This window comes from Nycticebus coucang, chromosome 3 (assembly GCF_027406575.1).
Source record: "Nycticebus coucang isolate mNycCou1 chromosome 3, mNycCou1.pri, whole genome shotgun sequence".
NCBI lineage: Eukaryota > Metazoa > Chordata > Mammalia > Primates > Lorisidae > Nycticebus > Nycticebus coucang.
Window position 1 is genome coordinate 124907478 of NC_069782.1, and position 26748 is coordinate 124934225.

Genomic DNA, 26748 nt, shown 5'->3' on the forward strand with positions numbered 1-26748 from the left:
TTTTGAAAGAAGTTAAAAGCACAGTAAGAATATTCTTTTTTTTAATCAACATAATTTAAGTGTGCTGCAGAAGTTTAACTATAGGTACAAGTGTGCCATGAGATGAAAAAGGTTGAAAAACACTGGTCTAAAGGTAGATAGCATACGAAGAGAGGACTACTGGAATAACCGAACTTTGATGAGTATGAAAGGGAACGTGGCCTCTTACTGAGCTTGATTTTGAAGAAAACAAGGAAAAAGACTTGGAGAATGAGGGGATTGGAATGTCAAGTGAAAGAAGTCTCACATTGAAAAAAATTCAGGGAATTCAAAATTTGTTTATTCAACAGCAATGGACAAGCCAAAAGGAAGTATTTGCACTCAGAGAGCTTATGTTTTAATAGTTATAATATCAGCCATTCTGATCTTGGACACAAGCATATCTGTTTATTGGAGTGGTGAGGTAGAAAAGACTTAAATTTCTGAAGGGCTGGGAGGTCTAGATAGACCCGTGTAGCTTTCATCTGGTATGCAGCAGGAAGGTTCTTATCAGGAAGATACCCTTAGCAATGTCAATTATGGAATATTGCTGCAGCTACATGAAGGATAGGTTTCGATAGGGAAGTGTATTAGGAAGGGTGAGAGTCACCAGAAAGGTCTGTTGAAGAAGATCAGATTTGGGGTGGGAATGACCAAAATGGGCGGTGGTTATCACTAAAAGAAGGTGGTTTTTAAAGGGCCTAGGATGAAACAATTAAGAAAGGATGTTAAGGCCCTTGAGTGTGAGAACAATACCTAAATATATTCAACCTGATGGTGAACTAGGAAGATGGGAGAGATGGTGTGGACACTTTGACACTAAGGGAAGGGCAAGGGCAAGTTAGGACCATCTCCTGAGCTTCAGTGATTGTTTTGTCATTGGATTATATAAACACAGGAAGGACCACAGTGCTCCTTCAATGTTTACTCACCAGTGCTCATCCACATTTGCTCATTTGTTCTGTATATGACAAGCCAAGCTTAGTCTGGATGTGATCCATCAAAAATTATAAACAATGTGAATCTAGTCTATTGCACTAGATCTATAAAACAGAACTTTTGTTGCTTTGCCTGAAACTCAGCATATCTGTTAATACCCCAAATCTCTTTATTGTAATAGTTTTTAATATATTATATTTTTGGTATCATGAGGTAGAGATTTCTTTGTAGAGCAGGATTCTAAGGACAAATTAAATAATTGTTTTTCACTTGATAGGATTCCAACTGGAGCTATTTAAAGAATAGATGAGAAGAAAAAGAGATAAGAATCAGAAGAATAAAAAGAGCCAGTTTTTTTTGTTTCTAACATAGCTAATTGGCTTGAAATCAGTCTGTGTTTACTCAAAGCTTTAATTTCTTTCAGTTTTGTCTCTCTGTCAAGTGAAGAGTTGAATAATCTGGCTCTCTCATTTTAAATAGAAAAGCTCTCACTTGTCACATCACATGAAAGGGAAAAAATGGGAAGGAAGGGGCAACCTTAAATTCTTCAGTATAGTGAGCCAATTCAAAGGGAAAAAAACAACTCTTTGCTGTTGCATATTTTTGGTAAAATTGTTTTTTAAAATATCATTTCATATTATATTATGGAAACCACACTTCAGTTATCTATGAGGCAAACAAACGGCTTTTCAGGGGGAAGACAGTGTGAATGTTCTGTAATAGAACTTGACTTGTAGCAGTTATGAGATCTGAAAGAGCTCTGGGGGTCCAAGTAGAGGGGGCAGTTACTGAAATGGTTCCCTTTTTATGAACACATCCTGAGTCATCCTGAATATGTCCACCTGGATGCCCCACCTGTAGAACTACTTCCTGAGAAGAGTTTCATTTCCTGCATGTGATCAGGTCTTTTGAGAACTGCCTATCATATAGTCCATGAAAGATAGATCATTTTAACTACTCCTGAGTAATTTAGTTGATTACTCAAAACAACAGCCTTTTTTTTAAATGAAGCTTTTGAAAATACTGTATATCAAAAATTCCTAAATTTTCTCTCTGATCTAAGTTCTTTTTCTTTTCATATCTTTATAAGCTACAATATGATGAGATCTTTAATAACCTGGTAATGTCTCTGTCATTGCAAAAGTTGAGCAAATGTGGAAAACTATACATCCAACTGTCTAGCGATAATAAGGTGTTAGTAAATATTCTCATTAGGAAAAAGGAGGAACAGTTACGGTCATATCAAACTGGTTCCCACCTCAGGGCTTTTGCAGTTTCTTTTCCTTCTTCCTGGAATGTTCTTACTGTTCCTAGTTGGTGGTTTTCCTCATCTGGGTTTCAGCTCAAATGTTACTTTCTCAGAAATGCCTTCTGGACCTTCAGTCTAATACCCTCCTCTTCATCTCCAACTCTGCGGTTAAGTCCCTATCATATTCCTTGGTTTTAGTTTCTTCTTAGCACTTATCATGACCTGAAATCACTTATTTGTGGACTTCTTTTCTTTTTAAGCTTGAGGGACAGTCAAGCATCTGAACAAAATGGAGGTCTTTGGGGAAGGGAGAAGCAGGGAGGTGCTGTATATTTTGTCTACTGTTCTTTATTTGAAAGCAGTAGTTAATGGTAATGCTAAAATTTTTTCTCCTCTAAATTTTCTACTGTTTGGTAAAAACTAGTTCAAGATCCTAGGGGTAGAGCAGACTGGAGACCCACACATAGTTATAGTCCTTTAGATAGTCCTGGCTTCTGCTCAAGACCTTGAGGAGGAAGAAGTTCCCAGTTCAGTGCCCAGCAGGCTGCTATTGACCAAGAGAAAGAAAGAAGAAAGAGACTTGGGCTCCTCTTTCAGCTGTTTTGATTCCACCCTCTATCCTTAGAGAAGTGCAAATTATTCTAGAAAACCCATTTCATTTCAATATGCTTATTTATCACTTTAGCTTACCTTTCTTCCACAAAGCTTAGAAGTTTGGAAATAGTTTGGAGAGCTGAGAAAGGAAAAGATTAAGTTGTCAAAGTGGAGGGAATGGTGCAATCATTTAATTTCTCTTTACTTCCTCTATATAATCTGTTCATATCTGATAAAAGTCACTTTTGCCTTTTATATAATTCTGCTGTTGGACCTTTTTTATGTTCCATGGAAGAGTGAGACTTAAAGACAGAATAAGATAATGTGAACAATGATCTGAAATGTTAAAAACTCTTCAGCCTCTAGGCTATTTCTAGTTGCTTACTATGTAAGGATGGTTGAAATACCAGAGGTATGTCAATCCAGGAAATATCATGGGTTGGTGAGGTTTAATGTTTAATGATATATTGTTAATACTTTTTAATATCATAAACATTTTGTGGTAGATTTTGAAAATGAAGATGGCTATCCTTTTTCCCCCCCTTTGGTTATCGTTACTTGTATCTTGATAGATATATGTGTATTTGACCTATTAAACAAACTGCTGGAACCCTTCTTTCTCCTCATTCCATACCTGATCACTGACCTAATTTCGTCCATTCTCCTTGCTACTAGCCACTAATTCAGCCGTGGCCTTGTCACAATACAGACAAATTCTTTTGTTCTTGAATTACTTCCCAATTACTTTGGAAGTGGCCCATTGATAAAAATTGACTTTTATCCTCTGATGTCTCCATATAGTTTCTATAAAACCAGACCGAAAAGTGAGGAAGATTGGTATTTGTTGATTTCTTGTTGATATTTTCTTTCTTGCTTTTGGTTTTAGGTTCAGAAGTGAAGGAATTTTGCTCCAAAAATATCTTGGTCATCCTTGGCTTCTCCTGTGTCATAGCTGTGATAGCTTTGATTGCTGTGGGACTGACCCAAAACAAACCTTTGCCAGAAAATGTTAAGGTAAATAAAATACTTTGTGTGTGTGTGTAAGAAGGGGTCTGTGTGGGGCAAGAAAAGCAGGATTGTGGTAAACCAGATCATACAGGTGGAATGGAGGTTCTAGTAGCCTAGGAACAAGTCAATACCCATTGGATTACAGAAGTAAAATGGAAATAGATGCTCATTCTGGAAGAAAGAATCCCTTGAATCAGATAGGGGTGGGAAGATAATTGCCTCTATGATTATTCACCAAAGTCATTAAATTAATACTCGTTAACAAGATGAATGTTTTATTTACTTCATCTAGATCTATTATACTATATCAATATGCTACTTTTTAGTTCTGTGTACTTCTTATTCATTTTTTTATTATGTGTGAATCACAAATTTGTACTCTTTGTTCTGTTTGCTCCAATATTATCACTATAACCAAAATACTAAAATTTATTGGACAGCTCTGTATAAACCACTTTAGAAGTTAGAGATTATAGAAAAGACATGTTTCTTATCTTCTAAAATATTAAAAAGTAAAAAAATCAATAAAAAAGAACCAGAGAATACATACATGTGTCAAGTACAGTTATTTAAAATGAATTCGTGGATGGGAAGATTTCCTATGAAATTTTTGCATTTGAAAAACTAGTTAAATCTCATTAACTTTCTGTGATATATTTCTGCTTTCTTTCCAGTTCATCAAAGTAAAATTTCAGACATGAATACCTCATAAGTATCTTATCATATGGTTATTATTTTATTTAATCTGTTAATTAAAAAGCATATAGTAAATATAAATTTATATTATAAATATCCCTTTTTAAACTTTCACTGAAATTATAGTAAACAAATCTACATGGACTCAGATGATACCAATATGCTAATGAGCACATGCAAACATGTACATAGTGACAGATCCAGAAGTTGACTTGACCCCAGACCCTAGAATATACAAGGCATGGCAATTAAGTTCATGAACTTCCCACATGGTGCTTACATTGGCAGCACTGTAAAAACAACTCAGTAAGGTTTCACAATCTTGGTATATCAATGTCTCTCATTTGTGTTTGTATTGACAAGTGGCAGTGTCTTGCTGAGTGTATTCATTATTGTTGTGTGTTTTTGTGTGCTGTCATGAGAATATTGGAGCTTGAATTAGCGCAAGGAAAAAATGTGAAATTTCTTGTTAAACTTGGCAAGAATGGAAGTGAAATCAGAGACATGTTAGTCCAAGTTTATGGGAATAATGCCATGCCATGAGGAAAACAGCAGTATACAGATGGATTAAATGTTTTGTGAGGGGAGAAAATCCTCACTGATGAAGAGAGGTCAGGGTAACTAGTACCAAGCAAAACTGAAAAAACATTGCAAAAATTCGTTGAATTGTACATCAGAATCATAGGCTGACTGTGAGAAGCATAGCAGATGAAGTAAACATCAATAGAGAAACAGGAAAATCTTAACTGAAAATCTTGGCCAATACTCATTTTTTTTTGTTTAAGAGACAGAGTCTCACTTTATCGCGCTTGGTAGCGTGTCATGGTGTCACAGCTCACAGCAACCTCTAACTTGTGGGCTTAGGTTATTCTCTTGCCTCAGCCTCCCAAGTAGCTGGGACTACAGGCACCCTCCACAATGCCTGGCTATTTTTTTGTTGCAGTTTGGCTGGGGCTGGGTTCTAACCCACCACCCTCGGTATATGGGGCCGGCGCCCTACCCACTGAGCCACAAGCGCTGCCCAATACACATGGTTTTTACATCACAACAATGCACCAGCTCACACAGCACTGTCTGTAAGGGAGTTTTTAGCCAGTAAACAAATACTCTCTCTACTTACCTCACTTGATCTGGCCCCCAGTGGAAAAAATTTTGATGACATTCAAGACATCAAGAGTAATGTGATGGTAACTTTGATGGTCATTCCAGAAAGAGTTCCAACATTGATTTGAAGGGTGGACTAGGCACTGGTGTCAGTGAATGGTTTCCTAAGGGAAGTACTTCAAAGATGACAATGGTGATATTCAGCAATGAGGTATGTAGCACTTACTCTAGGATGAGCTTGCAAATTTAATTGTCAGACTTCATATATATAGAAGTATATTCTGTTGTATTTGATGATAGTGAACTGTGAGCCTAGAAAGATAAGCAAATGCCAGGTCTCTGAAATTTTTGCCACCCACTCAAATCATTTGCTGTATAGTGGAGGCATGGGTGGTATCCTTTTATTTAGTTCAACTCAATAGGGTTGTATACAGCAGCTCCTTTATTAGAACAGAGGCTGATTCTATCTTATTGCCAATGGTCTCTTGCTTGCCTTTTAATATTGAGTGATGTTGGTTCTTTTGGCAAAACTTCACTCACAGCTGACATCTTGGTTCTGCTATTTGTTTACCAGCTTCAAAAACACATGATTTCCTTCTTGATTTGACCTTTTTACATGTTCAGTATTGCATCATTGGAGAGAGTGACTGCCTAGGAGGCAAAATCGTCTATACACTTGAGCTCTGTGTTACCAGTGAATTCTTGTGGTTATTAGCAATGGTCTTCTTCAAGTCTATTGTGCCTCTGTATTATATTGGCCTTGCAAATGAAATAAGCTTTTACCATTTTTTTGTTTTTATTTTTATTTTTATTTATTTTATTTTATTTTTTTATTATTAAATCATAGCTGTGTACATTAATGCGATCATGGGGCACCATGCACTGGTTTTATAGACTGTTTGACATATTTTCGTCACACTGGTTAACATAGCCTTCTTGGCATTTTCTTAGTTATTGTGTTAAGACATTTACATTCTACATTTACTAAGTTTCACATACACCCTTGTAAGATGCACCGCAGGTGTAATCCCACCAATCACCCTCCCTCTGCCCACCTCGCCCCTCCCTCCTTTCCCTTTCCCCCTTCCCCCTATTCTTAGGTTATAACTGGGATAAGCTTTCATGTGAAAGCCATAAATTAGTTTCATAGTAGGGCTGAGTACATTGGATACTTTTTCTTCCATTCTTGTGATACTTTACTAAGAAGAATATGTTCTAGCTCCATCCATGTAAACATGAAAGAGGTAAAGTCTCCATTTTTCTTTAAGGCTGCATAATATTCCATGGTGTACATATGCCACAATTAGTTTCATAGTAGGGATGATTACATTGGATACTTTTTCTTCCATTCTTGTGATACTTTACTAAGAAGAATATGTTCCAGCTCCATCCATGTAAACATGAAAGCGGTAAAGTCTCCATTTTTCTTTAAGGCTGCATAATATTCCATGGTGTACATATACCACAATTTATTAATCCATTCGTGGATTGATGGGCCCTTACACTTTTTCCATGAATTAGCAATTATGAATTGGGCTGCAGTAAACATTCTGGTACAAATATCTTTGTTATGATGTGATTTTTGGTCTTCCAGGTATATACCTAGTAGAGGAATTATAGGATTTAATGGCAGATCTATTTTTAGACCTCTAAGTGTTCTCCAAACATCTTTCCAAAAGGAATGTATTAATTTTCATTCCCACCAGCAGTGTAGAAGTATTCCCTTTTCTCAACATCCACGCCAACATCTCTGGTCTTGGGATTTTGTGATATGGGCTAGTCTCACTGGAGTTAGATGATATCTCAAAGTAGTTTTGATTTGCATTTCTCTGATGATTAAAGATGATGAGCATTTTTTCATATGTCTGTAGGCTGTGCTCCTGTCTTCTTCAGAGAAGTTTCTCTCCAAGTCCCTTGCCCAGCCTGTGATGGGATCACTTGTTCTTTTCTTGCTTATACATTTGAGTTCTTTGTGGATTCTGGTTATTAAACCTTTGTCGGAGACATAACCTGCGAATATTGTCTCCCATTCTGAGGGCTGTCTGCTTGCTTTACTTACTGTGTTCTTGGCTGTGCAGAAGCTTTTTAGTTTGATCAGGTCCCAGTAGTGTATTTTTGAAGCTGCTTCAATTGCCTGGGGGTCCTCCTCATAAAATACTTGCCCAGATCGATTTCTTCAAGGGTTTTCCCTGCACTCTCTTCTAGTATTTTTATAGTTTCATGTCTTAAGTTTAAATCTTTAATCCAGTGAGAGTCTATCTTGGTTAATGGTGAGACGTGTGGGTCCAGTTTCAGTCTTCTACAGGTTGCCAGCCAGTTCACCCAGCACCATTTGTTAAATAGGGACTCTTTTCCCCACTGAATGTTTTTAATTGGCTTGTCAAAGATCAAATAATGGTAAGTAGCTGGATTCATCTCTTGGTTCTCTATTCTGTTCCAGACATCTACTTCTCTGTTTTTGTGCCAGTACCATGCTGTTTTGATCACTATCGATTTGTAGTATAGTCTGAGGTCTGGTAGCGTGATTCCTCCTGCTTTGTTTTTATTTTTGAGTAATGTCTTGGCTATTTGAGTTTTTTTCTGATTCCATATAAAACGAAGTATTGTTTTTTCAAGATTTTAAAGTATGACAGTGGAGCTTTAATGGGGATTGCATTGAAATTATATGTTGCTTTGGGTAGTATGGACATTTTAACAATGTTGATTCTTCCCAACCATGAGCATAGTATATTTTTCCATTTGTTAACATTCTCAGCTATCTCTTTTCTTAGAGTTTCATAGTTCTCTTTATATAGATCTTTCACGTCCTTTGTTAGATAAACTCCCAAGTATTTCATCTTCTTTGGCAGTACTGTGAATGGGATAGAGTCCTTAATTGTTTTTTCAACTTGACTATTGTTGGTATATAAAGGCTACCAATTTATGAATGTTGATTTTGTAACCTGAGACGCTGCTGTATTCCTTGATCACTTCTAAGAGTTTTGTAGTAGAGTCCCTAGTGTTTTCCAGATATACTATCATATCATCTGCAAAGTACGAAAGTTTGATATCTTCTGACCCTATGTGGATACCCTTGATCATCTTTTCTTCCCTAATTGAGGTGGCTAAAACTTCCATTACAATGTTAAAAAAGCAATGGAGACAATGGGCAGCCTTGTCTGGTTCCTGATCTGAGTGGGAATGATTCCAATTTAACTCCATTCAATATGATATTGGCTGTGGGTTTGCTGTAGATGGCCTCTATCAGTTTAAGAATTGTCCCTTCTATACCAATTTTCTTAAATGTTCTGATCATGAAGGGATGTTGGATGTTATCAAAAGCTTCTTCTGCATCGATTGAGAGAATCATATGGTCTTTGTTTTTTAATTTGTTTATGTGCTGAATTACATTTATAGATTTACATATGTTGAACCAGCCTTGAGACCCTGGGATAAACCGACTTGGTCATGATGTATGATTTGTTTGATATGTTGCTGGATTCTGTTTGTTAGAATCTTGTTGAATATTTTTGCATCTATATTCATTAGTGATATCGGTCTATAATTTTCTTTTCTTGTTGGGTCTTTTCCTGGTTTGGGGATGAGGGTGATGTTTGCTTCATAGAACGTGTTAGGTAGTCTTCCTTCTTTTTCTACCTTTTGGAACATGTTGAGTAATATAGGTACTAATTCCTCTTTAAAGGTTTGGTAGAATTCTGATGTAAAACCATCTGGTCCTCGGCTTTTCTTTTTGGGGAGATTTTGTATGGTTGATGTTATTTTCGAGCTTGATATGGGCCTGTTCAACATTTCCACTTGATTTTGGTTAAGTCTTGGAAGATGACGTGCTTCAAAGTAATGGTCAGTTTCCTTCAGATTTTCGTATTTCTGAGAGTAAAGTTTCTTGTAATATTCATTAAGGATTTTTTGGATTTCTGAGGAGTCTGTTGTTATTTCGTCTTTGTTATTTCTGATTGATGAGATTAGAGATTTTACTCTTTTTTTTCCTGATTAGATTGGCCAAAGGTTTATCTATTTTGTTGACCTTTTCAAAAAACCAGCTTTTTGATTTATTGATCTGTTGTATTATTCTTTTGTTTTCAATTTCATTTAGTTCTGCTCTGATTTTGGTTATTTCTTTTCTTCTACTGGATTTGGGGTTGGAGTGTTCTTCCATTTCCAGTCTCTTGAGATATCCCATTAAGTTGCTTACTTCCTCTCTTTCCGTTCTCTTGAGGAAGGCTTGCAGTGCTATAAATTTCCCTCTTAGAACTGCCTTTGCGGTGTCTCAGAGGTTCTGATAGTTCGTGTCTTCATTGTCGTTTTGTTCCTTCCTTCTTGGTCTCATCTCTGACCCAGCTATCATTCAGCATAAGGTTATTTAACTTCCATTCAGCATAAGGTTATTTAACTTCCATGCAGATTCCTTTTGTTACTCATCTCAAGTTTTATTCCATGATGGTCCGAGAAGATGCTGGAATAATTTCTATTCCTTTAAATTTACTGAGGTTAGACTTGTGACCTAAGATGTGATCAATTTTGGAGTAAGTTCTGTGGGCTGATGAGAAGTATGTGCATTCAGTTTTGTTGGGATGAAATGTTCTGTAGATGTCTGCTAGATCTAAATGCTGGATGGTTAGGTTTAAATCTAGAATTTCTTTACTCAGCTTTTTGTTGGAGGATCGATCCATCACTGCCAAAGGAGTGTTAAAATCTCCGACTATTATGGAGTTGGAGGAAATCAAGTTGCTCATGTCTGTTAGAGTTTCTCTTATAAATTGAGGTGCATTCTGGTTGGGTGCATAGATATTAATAATTGAGATCTCATCATATTGAGTATTACCCTTAACAAATATGAAGTGACCATTCTTATCCTTCCTTACTTTTGTTGGTTTAAAGCCTATTATATCTGCAAATAGAATTGCAACACCTGCTTTTTTCTGATTACCATTTGCCTGAAATATGGATGACCATCCTTTCACCCTGAGTCTATATTTATCTTTAAGGTAAGATGTGACTCTTGTATGCAGCAAATACCTGGCCTGAGTTTTTGTATCCAGTCAGCTAACCTATGCCTCTTTAGAGGACAGTTCACATTAACGGAGAATATTGGTAAGTCTGGTAAAATTTTGGGTATTGAGTTTTTCCAAAGTCCAGTGGACATTTTTAATCCTTTTGCCACTGTGGAAGCTGGAGTTTGATCAAAAGTTTCTGAGTGAGTTTACTTTTGTGGTAGAGGATTGGGCTGGTCATTATGGAGGATAGATCTGAGAATATCCTGAAGAGCTGTTTTGCTTATGGCAAATTTCTTTAACATATGAATGTCATTAGAGTATTTAATTTCTCCATAATAAATGAAACTCAGTTTAGCTGGATACAGGATCTGGGGTTGAAAGTTATTTTGCTTTAGGAGATTAAAAGTTGGTAACCACCCTCTTCTGGCTTGAAAAGTTTCAGCAGAGAGATCTGCAGTCATTCTAATATTCTTCCCTTTGTAGGTAATGGATTTCTTGCGTCTGGCTGCTTTCAGAATTTTCTCCTTCATGTTAACTTTAGTGAAGTTAATTATGATATGCCTGGGGGATGTCTTATTTGGATTGAGTCATGCTGGGGTTCTGAAGTTGTCTGCTATCTGAATGTCAGAATCTCTTGGCATGTTGAAAAATTCTCTTTCATCATTTCATGGAGAAGGGCCTCTGTGCCTTGTGAGGCCACTTCATCACTTTTAGGGATTCCAATGAGGTGGATAATGAATTATCCCAGAGCTCTCTGAGAGAATGATCTGTTTTTGCTCTCCATTTCTCTTCGTCTTTGAGAGTTTGGGAGCGTTCAGGGGCTTTGTCTTCAATGTCAGACATCCTTTCTTCTGCTTGCTACACTCTGTTACTGAGGGATTCTACTGTATTTTTCAGATCTTTGAGGGTTGCAAATTCTTGCTTCAGTGTGTCAAAATCTTTGGTAGTTTTGTCTTTAAATTCGTTAAATTCTTGAGACAACTTTTGAATTTCTTCTCTAATTTCTAATCCCAACTTTTGAATTGCTCCTTAATTCCAAATTTTCCTCCATTCCATTCATCTTGTTTACAATCCAAATTCCGAATTCGATTTCTGACATCTCAGCCAGCTGTTTATGAATGGGATCTTCAGTTACATCTGCCATATCTTTCCTGGGGGGGGGTTGATCTATTTTGGTTATTTATGTTACCAGAGTTTTTCTGTTGTTTCCGCCCCATGATTGTTTTACACCGTTTGATTTTTCCCCTGGAGCTTTGTTGAGGACCTGTACAGTGCTATGGCCTGAGAAACTGGAGACCTGTTTTTTGTGGTGGGGCTAAGTGGTTCTGTCTTGTTTTCAGCTGGTTTCTGTTCAGCCCTAGTGAAACAGTTACTCTGGGTTGAAGTCTCAGCTATGGGGAAATACCAGCAATTAAGTCACCCCGCTCCCCACAGGCAACAATTGGAAAAGAAAAATCAAACCTTCCTACAACCACACACCCAGGGCACCACCTGAATAGTCCTTGGGCGATTGGCTCAGTTCAAAAGGTCCAAATCAATTGTCTCAGTCAGCACCTGTCTCAGGTTGGAGAGTTTAAAAGGTCTCTTGACAACTGGATGGTAGGGGTCTGGTGACTACTCAGATATGGCTTGCTCTGGTGCTCCGTGGAGTCAGGAGCACCCACCCAGCAAATAGATCAGTCTGGGAAGGTTGATGCCTCCTTCTCCACCTTGCACCTCTGTCACATCCAGTCACTGATAGCCCCGCAGGGCTGTGACCCAGTTGCCTGTAGTGAACAGATACTCCAGAGGTTTGCACCTGCCTGAATCACAAGGAAATCTATTTCTTCTCAGGCAGGCCGCTGCACTCTGTCTCTGTCTAGCAGGGGGAGGTGAGGCCGGACAACCTCAGGCACTTGATGGAGGCTGGGGGGTGTTCACTCAGTTCCAGCCCCACCCCTTATTGATGTTACTGACAGAACAACTTTGCAGGAATTTTTTTCTGTTCCTGCTAAATTTCCCTGCAGAAGGGAATCTGTTTTGAGTTCCCAGAGCCTGCGCGTCAGGCCCTTTCTTTGCTCCTGCAGGTTTGTATTCGGTTACCTGTCAGTTATAGCCTCCTGTATCCTTTGTCTATAGGCTGACGATCTCCTGAGGGCCAGGTGCGTCTTGGGCTTAGTAAAGCAGTCCTCTGGGTCAGCCCCACCCTGGGAACTTCCCAGCTCTGCGCATGCATTTCTAGTCCCCGTGCTACACCCAGGCCGGTACCGCCTCAGGCAAACCCTTTACTTACGGGGCCTGTGTTTCCGTCCCAGATATGTTCCGTGGTGGTTGCCACCTGAGTAGATGCCCGGCCTCCTCTGGTTGCCCAGGGAGACATGGGGTGTGGCTTCGGGATATCTGGGAGTGGGCCCTATTGTTGCCAAAAGATGGCTGCTGCTCTGCGCCTCGCCACTCCAGTGTGGTTCCCTCTCAGCCAACCATCCTCTCCTCCCTCCAGTGCTGCAGAGTCAGCACTGACCAGCTGTAGTCTAGGCCCTGTCCACACCCCTCGAAAAATCACCCAAGAATCTGGACTCTTGGGGACAGGCCTCCAGACCTCAGAGTGAGAGTGGAGGGGAGTGCTGGGAGCTCAGAGTTGCAGGTAGACAATATATACAGTTTTATACAGTTTTATGCCTGGCAGGAGAATGCCATGGCACTCTAGTAGGGGAGGTAGGTCCAGATTTTAGAGGGTCTCTCCCATGGAGTATAGTGGGAGGACCTTTGAACTCTGCTCATTTGTTTGTGGGGCACTCTGAGCCATTCTCATGGGGGAGAGGACTCCTGTTTGCTTGGTGATGGATTTTGTACCTTTTGTTTGTATCCTTGGGGTCACAGCTTGCCTCAGCGGGGTTGATGTGCATTCTTCAACCTTCTCTCTTGGTGCAGCTCTAAACCACCAGGTTACTTGCTAAATTTCTTCCCTTTAACTCTCTTCTGGATGGGATCCTCTGTGCAAACCTGACTTTAGTCAGCCATCTTGTCTCCGTCCCTTACGTTGTTTTTTAAAGACAAAGTCTTGCTCTGTAGCACCAACTAGAGTGAATGTCATTATCATAGCTCACTGCAACCTCAAACTTCTCAGCCTCCCAAGTAGCTGAGACTACAGGCATGTGCCACCATACCTGGCTTGTTTTTTATATTTTTAGTAGATATGGTGTCTCACTCTTGCTCAAGTTGGTCCCAAACTCCTGAACTCAAGCGATCTTCCCACATTGCCCTCTCAGAGTGCTAAGGTTACAGGTGTGAGCCACTGTGCCTGGCCAGTCTTGGCATTTTTTTAAATGAAAAGTATGAGTATTTAAGAGTAGGCACTGTCTTCTGAAGTTAATCTTTATAATAATACTCCTGATTTATTTTACACAAAGAAAATTTTAAATATGACATTTGTTGAAGTTATATACAAATTTTAATAAGATTCCTGGCATTTTGGGGCCTAAAATACTTTCAGAACTTGTCTTCTGTGATGGCTTTAAGCTGTGCTATCGAATTTGATAACCACTATCAAAATGCTGCTCTTTATTTATAATTAAATAAAATTTAAAATTCTATTCCTCAGCTGCATGAGACATATTTCAGGTGCTCGGTAGCCATATGTGACTGATCGCTATTATATTGGACAGTGCAAACAAAGATCATTTCAGTTGCTGCAGAAAGTTCTATTGGGCATTTAACTCTGAAATCATTCAAAACTAAGTTTAACAAATAGGGTATATGATAAAATATTTTTATAAAAATCTAGAATAAGTATAAAAAAAGAGAATTCTTTTTTGTGCATGGTTTATAAACTATAACAATACCAGGGTCATCCCAAATATCATAGGCCACTAAATTATTTTGTGTAGTTTGTTGGAATAAATATATTTGCTTCCAAAAATGACCATTTAAAAGATAGTGTCTATTTGGATATTTGTATCTTGTATATTTGTTTTAGAAACACATAATGATATAACTTTGTGACCATACCTCATTCAGCAGTTTTTCATTCATTTTTTATAAATTTGTGCATCATCAAGTTTTTATTAAGCATCTAGGCTACCCAATTTGGTTGAGGTTACTGTCAGGGGTAGGAAACACAATAAACGGATAACATAAATTATTAATTATAATTGTGATAAAATGCCACCAAATGAAAGTTTAGGGGCCAGGCAAGTCTTATCTGAAATAATGACATTAATAATAATAGTATCTGAAGGATAATTGGAAGTTAGCTGGGTGAAGAGTGTTCCAGGTAGAAGGAAAGCAAGTACATGAGTCTGGAAACAGGCAGTAGTTAGACACCTCCTAGAAACTAATTGGAGAGTATGAACAGGCTGTGTGTTAGGTAGAGATGGTGAGGAAGGTGGTGCAGGCAGAGTCCTGCAAGAAAAGCTGAGGATTTTAGTTTTAATCCTAAGAGTAGTGGGAATCTAGTGACATGGTCAGATTTGTGCTTTGCAAAGATTTCTGTGGCTTCAATGAATGAGAGAGATATAAGAGCAGATGTAGGAGGAGACCAGCAAGAGGCTCCAACAGAATTTTAGAAGGAGGGTAACGTTTTGAGTTCAATTTTTTAAGAATTGTTTTGAATATTGGACATCCAAAAGGAAAGCAGCTGGGTAATCTATTTGGACCTCTTTTCTGAGCAGATATGTGCTGCACTGCCCAATAGAATATAATACAATTAAAATAGCAACTCAAGGTACTATTAAAAAAATAAAAAGGAATATAATGCAAACCACATGTCAAATTTTCCAAGAGCCACATTTTAAAAGTAGAAGGAAAGAAGTAAACTTAATTGTAATAATGTGTAGCCCAATATATCCAAAATATTTCAACATTTCATTAATATAAAGAATTGTTAGTGAGATTTTACATTCCTTTTTCATACTATCTTCAAATTCCATTGTCATTTTAAACTTACAGCATAAATTGAGATGAGTCACATTTCAAGTGCTCAATAGCCAGCTAGTGGTTACCTAACAAGAAAGCAAAGATGAAAGATGTCTCTGTTGGCATTGATGTACTAAAGCCTTAGAAATGGATGAGGACATCTGGGGGGTGGGCGTATAAAGTGGGAAAAGGGTCAAGGACTGTCCTGAGGAGCTCTGTCATTTAAAGGTTGAATAGTGAAGGAATTCCTCCTTGAGCATAATGAGAACATTGCTTTGTATGGTGCTTTACAATTATAAATAATTTCCACACACATTTCCATTCTTCCCCCCGTGTGTGCTATGAGAAATGAAAGGGTATTCTCATTTTATAGATAATAAAATGAGAGTCTTAAAGGTTCTCTTGTCTAAAGAGGAGGTGGAACTAAAACTAGAATCCAGTTTTCTGACAGAATGATTAATGTTCTTTGCATTTGTCTTAGTAAGCTTTTGCAAACAATACATCCTAATAACAGGAATTGCATGCAGGATGCGTGTTTTGGGGAGTGATCCCCAGGAAACAGGGAAAGAGGAAAATCCACCCCACGAGGGAGTTGGGACCAAATGACTACATTGGGTGACTGAGACTTTATCATGCCAGGATCTTCTGAAGGACTGTGGAGAGAATGCACTTCAGAATTGTCTGCCCTAGGGATTTATCCTCCGGTTTTAAACCCTGTCAGTAAAGGGTTGCCCCATTGGGTGTTAAATCCCTGGAACTTCCAGGTTTGCACGTGTATCCACGTGTCAGAGGAGCTATGTGGTTCCCACAGGTAGCTACTAGGCAGCATGAGAGAATCTTCTGGGCAGAAATAGAGAGATAATGAGATACAACCGGGCTAGAGTAAAAACTTATCTAAGAAGATGTGAAGAGACAAAAGAGGTACCTGAAGTATCACTGCACCTATTGCTTTTTATGGAGGTGATGGTTGTTTGTACAAAAAAATTTCAATACAACAGAGACATATTAATACAGAGATAGGAAGACAGTGTTATGGAAGCTCAGAGAAAGAAGCCACCAATTGTGCCTGATCACATAAAGACTTCACTAAGAAAGTGGTCTTGGAGCCAAGTCTCAAGGGACAGTGCTAGAAGGTTTGTCCCTTGCAAAACTCATGTTGAAACTGAATGCCCAATGTATTAATAACAATGTTAATAGGTAGCACCTTCAAGAGATGATTGGGTAGGCTGAGTGTGGTGGCTCATGCCTGTAATCCTAGTGCTCTGGGAGGCTGAGGTGCATGGATTGCCTGAGCTCAGATGTTCAAGATCATCCTGAGCTGGAGTGAAGCAGAGTGAGACCCTGTCTCTACAAAAAAAAGCTGGGCGTTGTGGTGGGCTCCTGTAGTCCCAGCTACTTGAGAGGCTGAGGTCAAGAGAATCACTAAAGAAGGAAAAGAAAATAAAGAAAAACAAAACTAAACTTCAAACTAAGACGATTGAAAGCCAGTTGAAAGCAAAATTCAAAAAAAAAAAGATGATTGGTTTCTGAGGGCTCTTTCCTCATAAATGGATTAATTCACTCATGGATTACTGGGTTATCATGGGTGTGGGATATTATCATAAAAGTTGGTCTGTCATAAAGGCCAGTTTGCCTCTCAGTATGTTCCCTTTGCCCTGTGATACCCTGCACTACCTCAAGTCTGCATATATTTCCACTAGAAAGAAGACCCTCACAAGTTGTGAACCCTTGATTTTGGAATTCCTAGCCTCCAGAATTACAAGAAATAAATTTCCCTTTAAAAAAATAAATTATCCAGTTCAGGTATTCAGTTATAGCGACAGAAAATGAACTAAAACAGTAAGGAATTTTCCAGAAGGTGAGATAGGACACATTCCTATCACACTGTGTATTAAAGAGTGGCGGCTTGAAATTACAAGTGATCCCTAGGGAATCAGCAGCCATTAGTATGGCTAGAATACTTCCTGGGGGCAGAAGAAGCAGTTGGAGAGGAAGTCTAAGTCCTGAGCTTAATATGTGTGACTCAAAAGTGGGCACCTTATCCATTGAACTGCAGGGGTGCTAAAGCTTGGTTTCATATTAAAAGTACCTGGGGAGCTTTATAAAATACTGATGTCTGAGTTCTGGTTCCAAAATAGTAGGATACAAGCAAACTGGCTTCACTCTTCCAAACAGAAAACTGAAAACAAACATGTAGTGCCAAGATTATCAACAGAGATATTCCAGAGTTCAAATATGAAGACAAACCAGTTCCTGGGGCCACAAAAAAGTGAAAAAATTCCAAGTAGATGATAAAAGAATCAGAATTCTACATCCGCTATGCCCTTTCCCCATTCTGCTGGCACTAAGAGCATGGACAATCCCCTCGAACACACTGTTTCTATACCGGAAAGAGTGAGATTGAGGTGTCCAACCAGCATTCTCACCATCTTGGGTTCCGTTGCAGGAGAACTCTCTGTGCCTTAACCCACAGGAAGCATTAGGAGTACCTGAAGGGAGAAATATCCCTGAAAACAGGCAGAGACAAAGGGGGTGGTGGTGGTAAGAAACTCAGCCTGAGAAACTCTGCTCTGTAATGCTACCAGATTTGAGTGGCTGTTCAGCAGCATCATGCTAAAGGAGTTTCATGTTACAGATCTCCTGGGTATGGGCCCTTCTCCAGCCTTCCCACATTGCCAGAATATCTCCTTTGTGACCTCCCCCATTTGGAAAAGGGAGAGAGTTCTGATTACAGCCAACATGAACGTGGGCTTGAGGTGCTACTTAGAGTCAAAAAGAAGGCAGTGGCCTGGCAGTAAAGAAACTTCTAAGCAAATATATCCAATTAAAATCAAAACAAGCCAGACAGAGAAGACTGGAATAAAAAATGTATTCTTCAATGCAAAGAACTATCCATGCATCTGTGAGAAACAACAGCAAACAGGGAAGCATGATCTTCCCCAATGAACCAAATCAAGGAACCAGTAATTGACCCTATCTAGATAGAGACATGAGAGCTCTCTAAGGATTACAACATAGTAGATTTAAGGGAACTCAGTGATCTCCAAGATAACACAGAAAAGCAGTTCAGAAATTTATGAGAGAAATTTAACAAAGAGATTGAAATAATTTAAAAAAATCAAATAAATCTTGAAACTGAGAAATACATTTGCTGACTGAAAAACTCATTAGTAGTTCTCAGCAGCAGAACCGATCAAGCAGAGGAAACAACCAGTGAGAGCAAAAACAGGCTACTTAAAAATATGCTGTGAGAAGAGAAAAAAACAATGAAAAGCAACAAAGATTGCCTACAAGATAAACAAAATTACCTCAAAAGAGCAAATCTAAGAATTATTATTTATTTTATTTATTATTATAATTTTTTTATTGTTGGGGATTCATCAAGGGTAAAATAAGCCAGGTTACACTGATTGCATTTGTTAGGTAAAGTCCCTCTTGCAATCCTGTCTTGCACCCAAAAGGTGTGGCACACACCAAGGTCCCACCCCCTCCCTCCTTCCCTCTTTCTGTTCTTCCTTTCCCCACCCCTCCCTCCTCCTTTCTCTCTCTTCTCTCCCCTTCCCCCACCATGACCTTAATTGTCATTAATTGTCCTCATATCAAAATTGGGTACATAGGATTCATGCTTCTCCATTCTTGTGATGCTTTACTAAGAATAATGTCTTCCACGTCCATCCAGGTTAATACGAAGGATGTAAAGTCTCCATTTTTTTTAATGGCTGAATACTATTCCATGGTATACATATACCACAGCTTGTTAATCCATTCCTGGGTGGTGGGCATTTAGGCTGTTTCCACATTTTGGCCATTGTAAATTGAGCTGCAATAAACAGTCTAGTACAAGTGTCCTTATGATAAAAGGATTTTTTTTTCCTTCTGGGTAGATGCCCAGTAATGGGATTGCAGGATCAAATGGGAGGTCTAGCTTGAGTGCTTTGAGGTTTCTCCATACTTCCCTCCAAAAAAGGTTATACTAGTTTGCAGTCTCACCAGCAGTGTAAAAGTGTTCCTTTCTCTCCACATCCATGCCAGCATCTGCAGTTTTGAGATTTTGTGATGTGGGCCATTCTCGCTGGGGTTAGATAGTATCTCAGGGTGGTTTTGATTTGCATTTCTCTAATAGATAGGGATGATGAACATTTTTTCATATGTTTGTTAGCCATTCATTGTCTTCTTTAGAGAAGGTTCTATTCATGTCTCTTGCCCATTGATATATGGGATTGGTTGGCTTTTTTCATGTGGACTAATTTGAGTTATCTATAGATCCTAGTTATCAAGCTTTTGTCTGATTCAAAATATGCAAATATTCTTTCCCATTGTGTAGGCTGTCTATTAGCTTTGGTTGTTGTCTCCTTCGCTGCACAGAAGCTTTCAGTTTAATGAAGTCCGATTTGTTTATTTTTGTTGTTGTTGCAATTGCCATGGCAGTCTTCTTCATGAAGTCTTTCCCCAGGCCAATATCTTCCAGTGTTTTTCCTATGCTTTCTTTGAGGATTTAGAGGGTCTCTGCCATGGAGTGTAGTGGGAGGACCTTTGAACTCTGCCCGGTTGTTTGTGGGGCACTCTGAGCCTTTCTCATGGGGGAGGGGACTCCCGTCCACTTGGTGATGGATTTTGTACCTTTTGTTTGTATCCTTGTGGTCGCAGCTCGCCTCAGCGGGGTTGACGTGCGTTCTTCAACCTTCTCTCTTAGTGTAGCTCAAATCCACCAGATTACTTGCTGAATTTTTGTCCTTTAACTCTCCTACTGGATGGGAGCCTCTGTGGAAAGCTGGCTTCAGTCAGCCATCTTGTCTCCTCCTGCAACTTCTATTTTAAACTGCACATGAACTTTATGGTCACCTGGTATACTGGCATCAGCAGGACTGGGGAGAAGCCCTCTGGTCTCGGGGGACAAGAGCAGTTTGCTGCTGAACATGAGCAGCACTGTTGCGCATCCGGTGTTCACCAAGTATCAGGCCAGCGCCTTCGGGAATGTCCAGCTGGTGGTGCATGACTATCCCGTTTGAAGTCCCATAATTCTGACAGTGAACGTTCTGCTTTCTTGCTCTTCTTTTCTGCCTCTTCAACTATCTGAGTTATCTCAAGAACTTTGTTCTCTACCTCCGAAATTCTTTCTTCTGCATGGTCTAACCCGTTGCTGATACTTTCCATAGCATCTTTAAGTTCCCTAATTGACTGCTTCAATTCCTTCAGCTCCGCTATATCCTGTCTATATTCTTCATATCGTTCATCTCTTATTTGATTCTGTTTTTGGATTTCCTTTTGGTTATTTTCCACTTGATTAGAAGTCTCCTTCATTGTTTCCATCATTTCTTTCATTGTTTTCCTCGTGTGTATTCTAAATTCCCTTTCTGTCATTCCTAACATTTCTTTATAGGTGGAATCCTCTGCAGTAGCTACCTCATGGTCCCTTGGAGGGGTTGCTCTGGACTGGTTCTTCATGTTGCCTGGAGTTTTCTGCTGATTCTTCCTCATGAGTGATTTCTTTTATCTGTTTCCTTGCCTTAATTTTCCTTTCACCTCCTCTTGTTCTTTAAGTTCCTGTGCCTGTGGACTAAGGTTTTGATGAGTTCTTTTGATACAGGACCAGAAGGATGAGAAGGTTGAAGAGCAAGAAGGGATAAAAGAAAGAAAGAGAGAAAGAAAGAAAAGAAAATAGAGAAAGGAGAGGGGTTGGGTAAAAGGGAATATTGATAAAAAGAAGAGAGGCACAGAAAGAGGGAGACAGAGCAATACAGGTATACAGTAGGGTACTTTGACACAACCTTAAAAAAAACCCCAACCTCTGGGAGTGCCCTGTTGGGTAGTTCCCTTGAGGTCAGCAGCTCTTTGCTAACCACCTCCACCAAGTAGTAAGGAAAGACAGAAACGCTATAAATCAAACCAAAACAAGCAAACAGAAAACTTTATGGGATAAAATTGGGTGAAAAACCAAATAATAGGGGTAGAGACACTAACAAAAATGAAGTTCTAATTATTGAAAAAGGCAGCAATGGGAAATTGTATTTAAACTAGAAAAATGGAGGAAGAAATGAAAGAAAAAAAGAAAAAATCTGTACGGAAACGGTTGAAATTAAAAAACAAAACAACAACAACAAGAAAATTAACAAAAAACAACCAGAAACAAAGCAGTATATATATCTTGTTGAATATTGTCTGGGCAACAGGTGGTCTTCTGGGGTATGAGATGTTAGTCACAATGCTGATACGACTGGAGGCCTACCCTGTTTTCTCAAACCCCACAGGGTGGAGACCCTAAATCTCTTTTCAGCCCTCTTAAAAGGCATTTTATTTTATTTTTTTTTTTTTTTTTTTTTTTTTTTGTGGTTTTTGGCCGGGGCTGGGTTTGAACCCGCCACCTCTGGCATATGGGACCGGCGCCCTACTCACTGAGCCACAGGCGCCGCCCTTAAAAGGCATTTTAAACTTCTAAACTTGACTAAGCAGAAGCTTTCCCCAGAAAGTGTTTGTTGCTGGGATCACTGCTAAAGTGGCTATCCACTTACCCAGTGTGCCAAAACCGGTCTCACTCTGCCCCTGAGGGTTAAGGCTGTAAGGTGGCTCAGTCCTCGCCTTTAGACTGCTCAGTCACTAGGTTACTAGCTCCCGCCCCATGCTTGCTCTGTGACCCTGAGGGCGGAGCTTGCCAGAGCAGTTCTCTCACAATGGCTCCCTGTGGCCCACAGCCGAACACTATTAGCTCCGTCCGGCTCAGGGGCTCAGTCTGGGGCCCTAGACAACGCCCAAAGTTCTCCGTACTCCTGCTCAAACTCTCCACAAGGCAGTTCAACTGAGTGCCAAGTCCAAAAACACCCAAAAAACATCTGGAGATAGGTGATTGTGATGATTGTACAACAATATGAATATCTTTAACAATACAAAACTGTACAACTTAAAAATGGTTAAGATGGTGAATTTTATGTTATGTACATATTACCACTATTAAAAAAACATAGATGGAAAACAAACAATAATACTGGTTTGTAAAAGGTCTAATAACTCTAATTTAAAAAAAGAAATGAAAAAAATGGTCTCTAAATGTATATAAGCCATGCTAGCATCTCTGTAGCAAACCTGGTTTGTTTATACAGTACTAGAGTTACACTGAAAGGGATAAGCTTTGTTTATAAATCCAAACTTACTGAGACAGACTGATGAGGCTGTTGAAGTTACTATTAAAGCCACAGGAATTTTTAAGAAAGTTTTTAAAGAACCAGTATGCCTGAAGGGACCACCAGAAGTTAATGATCACACTGTTGCTTGTGTTCCCTGGTATCTCAGTCTATTTTGTGCTACCATAACAGAATAATACAGACTGAGTGATTTATAAAGAACTGAAATTAATTGTTTCACAGTTCTGGGAAAGTCCATGATCAAGGTTCAAGTAACTGGTGTCTGGTAACAGCCTGGTCTCTGCTTCCTCTGGAGGGAAGGAACGCTGTTCTTCACGTGGCAGAAGTACAGAAGATAGTGAACCCACTCTCAAAGGCCATTTTATTGTGTCATTAACCCATTCAGCCTTCATGACCTAAGCACCTCCCATTACCTGTTTCCCCACCTCACTGTTGCATTGGTGATTACATTTTCAGCCCAAGAGTTTTGGAGAGGAAAACATTCAAACCTTAGCACCTGGTTTATGGGATTTTTTTTTGTTGGGGGGCATAGAGTAACCCCAATGATAACTACTTCATATTAGACTATGAATATTAACCTTTTTTAGGCCTGGCAGGAATTTAGGAACCATAGTTCTAACTTCCCCTCATTCATTCAATTCAGCAATTATGTTCATCTGTTGAATTCCTTCTCTGTGCCTAATATATAGTCGGATATACCATGGTGAATGCTGGATATACTATGGTGAACAAAGTAGACCTCTCAGGTAGCTTACAATACAATAGGAAAAACAGATATTAATCAGATTACCACAAAATATGTAATTACATTATGTGATCAGTGCTGTCTTTAGAAGGGAAATACAGGCATTCTGATCAGGATGTAGGATCTAATCCAAGGAGGTTGGGGAAGGCTGGGATGTCAAGTAAAGGGCTTTCTGGGCAAAGGCCCCAGAGCAGAAGCCACATAGCTTGTGGCTAACTGCATCCAGGCCTGCATGATGGCAGGTGTTTTCTGAATGAGGTGACTCAGAGGAGAGAATTTAAATATCCTACTTCTGCACTGCACAGCCAGGAAGCAAGTCATCTCACTCCAGTTTTCTCTTAGCACATCTGAGGAGACTTACCCAGAAGCCTGAAGCTATGACACTTGTACAGGCAGAATTATTTCCATTCTAAGGAGGAATCTGCCCCACCTCCACATGGCCTCTAGCCTCAATAACCGCAGGGTCTGCTGCTGCCTACATTTTCTAGTCTTCACTAGAGCCACTGCCATGATGTTTCTGTGAACCAAACAAGATTATTTCTACTGTTCCTCTTTCCAGACCACTGCCTCTGTTCTTGCAGCCCAGCTTGTGAAGATCAGTTATGATCACTGAAATTATGTGCATGATAAAAAGCTAGCTTAGGACAAAATTGCATGCACAGTAAGATTACAACTATGCAAAAATATTATACATTTTTTTAAAGACTGGAGGGGAATAAAAATAACAGTGATATCTAGTTGGTGGAATCCTAAATGTCTTTTTGTTCTTTTTTCCTTTATTTTCAAGGTGATATTTCATAAACTTTTAGTACTCTTAAAGTAAAAAATAATAGTGAAGTAATAGTACTAAGGAGTGTCAGGTCTCTTTCTCACCACCCAAATCTTTGACTTTTTATTTAATTTGAAGGACATAGTCATAGAACTTTTGGAAATGTTTTAAATATGAGGGACAGAGAAATATTGAGTTTCTCTCTGATATCTCTGAGGCATTCACTAGCTAGTGAGTTTGTGAGCCCAGTGGTGGCAGAGAGCACAAGCATTCCCCAAACTTCTGAGAAGCTTAATTTGCAAGACCCTTATAGGTCTTGTACTGTCTGGAATGTGCACTGGAAAATGCTAATGTGGTGGAAAGAGAACAAAAGATGGTGTGTACCTGGGCTCTGATGAACACTGGAACAAAGAAAAATTCCCAAAATGCTCAAACTGACAACCTTCAGACAATCAAGCTTTATCTGACTCTAAAGCAGCAATCAATATCAGTTTTTTTTCTGCAAACCATTTTAGAAAACAAAACATTTGGCACAGTTTAATAGGTTAGCATTCTAGTATACCGTGTCTATAATATGAAATGTTTCAATTCTTGTGTTAAAATATACTGTACCTCCTTCTCAAGCACTTGCCAAATGAAATGCAGTAAAGCTTTCTTTTTTCAACTAGCTCACTGTATAAGGCCTTAGAGAAACAATCTGACAGAAGCAAGGCTAGTTCCTTGGCTCCACTACAAGAGTGACTTTTATGTTAACAAAGTTAGACAGAATAGAATGTGCTGATTCCAGATAAAGGCTGCTTGCTGCTGCTGCCTCACCAGCTTTTATCATATATTGCTGTGGTTGGAACATTTTCTGGCAGGAAGAATTAATGGGATTTGCTAGAGAACAACAGAATTTTCTACTCTGTAACCCCTGAGCTTCTTTCTCCATTTGGGGAGGTTTCCCATGGGCACAAGGTCCTCAGACCTCAGTCAGCATCCCTCTCTGCCCTAAATGGTCATCACCTAAGCCATTTTTTAAATTTAATTTTTATTAAATCATAACTGTACATATTTATGGGGTATAAGATGATGATTTGATATACAATGTGAAATGCTTAAACTGATTAACATGATCATCACCTCACTTGTATTTTGTGGTAAGACATTTATAATATATTCTTAGTTGTTTTGAAATGTACCCTTACATTGTGTACATTAGGTGAGATTCCACCAAATAACATCCCTCTACTCGCCCTTCCCCATTCCTGCCCCTTCCTCCTACTCCTTCTTTCTGGACTATATTTGTGTTTTATCATTTGTATGAGTGTGTAAGTGATTATATATTGATTTTTTAATAGTATTGAGTACATTGGATATTTTTTTCTATTCTTGAGATATTTTACTAAGAATATGTTCCCGCTCCATCCAGGTTAACATAAAAGATGTAAAGTCTCCATCTTTTTTATAGCTGCATAGTATTCCATGGTAGACATATACCACAATTTGTTAATCCATTCATGGCTTAATGGGCATTTGGGCTGCTTCCATGACTTGGCAATTATGAATTGGGCTACAATAAACATTCTGGTACAAATATCTTCCTTGTAAAATGATATCTGTTCATGTGGGTAGATACCTAGTAATGGAATTGCAGGATCAAACAGTAGGTCAACTTTTAGTTCCTTGAGAATTCTCCAAACTTCTTTCTAAAAAGGCTGTATTAGTTTTCAACCCCACCAGCAGTATAGAAGTCTCCCCTTCTCTCCACATCCATGCCAACATCTGTAGTTTTGGGATTTTGTGATGTGGGCTAATCTTACCGGAGTTAGGTGCTATCTCAAAGTGGTTTTGATTTTCATTTCTCTGATGATTAAAGAAGATGAGCATTTTTTCATGTGTTTATTGGCCATTCACCTGTCATCTTCAGAAAAGTTTCTGTTCAGGTCTCTTGACCACAAAGAAATGGGGTTGTTTGTTCTTTTCTTATTGATTAATTTGAGTTCTCTGTAAAGCCTACTTATCAGACCTTTGTTGGAATCATAATCTGCAAAAATCTTCTCCCATTCTGAAGGCTATCTGTTTACTTTTCTTGTAGTGCCCTTAGCTGTACAGATCAGATCCCAGTAATATATTTTTGGTGTTGTTTCCATTTCCATGGTCTTCCTCGTAAAATATTTTCCCTGGCCAATATCTTTAAGCATTTTCCCTGCACTCTTTTAGTATTTTTATAATTTCATGTCTTAAGTTTAAATCTTTATTCAGTGAGAATAATTATTGTTAGTGGTGAAAAGTGAACGTCCAGTTTCAGTCTTCTAAAGGTCACTAGCCAGTTCTCCCAGCACCATTTGTTAAATAGGGAATCTTTTCCCCATTAACAAATACGGAAAATCTTCAAAAATCTTCTCCCATTCTGAAGGTTGTTTACTTTACTTGTAGTGCCCTTAGCTGTGCAGATCAGATGTATGTTTTTGTTAGGTGTATAAGAGATCAAATGATAATATGTGGCTGGGTTCATCTCTAGATTCTGTATTCGGTTCCATATATCTATATCTCTATTTTTGTGTCAGTACCATGCTGCTTTGATCACTATAGATTTGTAGTATAACCTGAAGTCTGGAAAC

The 26748-nt window shown here is 38.9% G+C and overlaps 1 protein-coding gene across 4 annotated transcripts in view; it reads left to right on the forward strand.

Annotated features, from left to right (window-relative positions):
• Window positions 1-26748, forward strand: part of ENTPD1 (ectonucleoside triphosphate diphosphohydrolase 1) — a 187343-nt gene that overhangs the window by 60400 nt on the left and 100195 nt on the right. For all 4 annotated transcript variants that reach the window (XM_053582846.1, XM_053582845.1, XM_053582847.1 and 1 more), the window contains exon 2: window positions 3687-3814. In XM_053582846.1, coding sequence (XP_053438821.1) covers window positions 3687-3814 — 128 coding nt within the window. The remainder of the gene's footprint in view (window positions 1-3686; window positions 3815-26748) is intronic.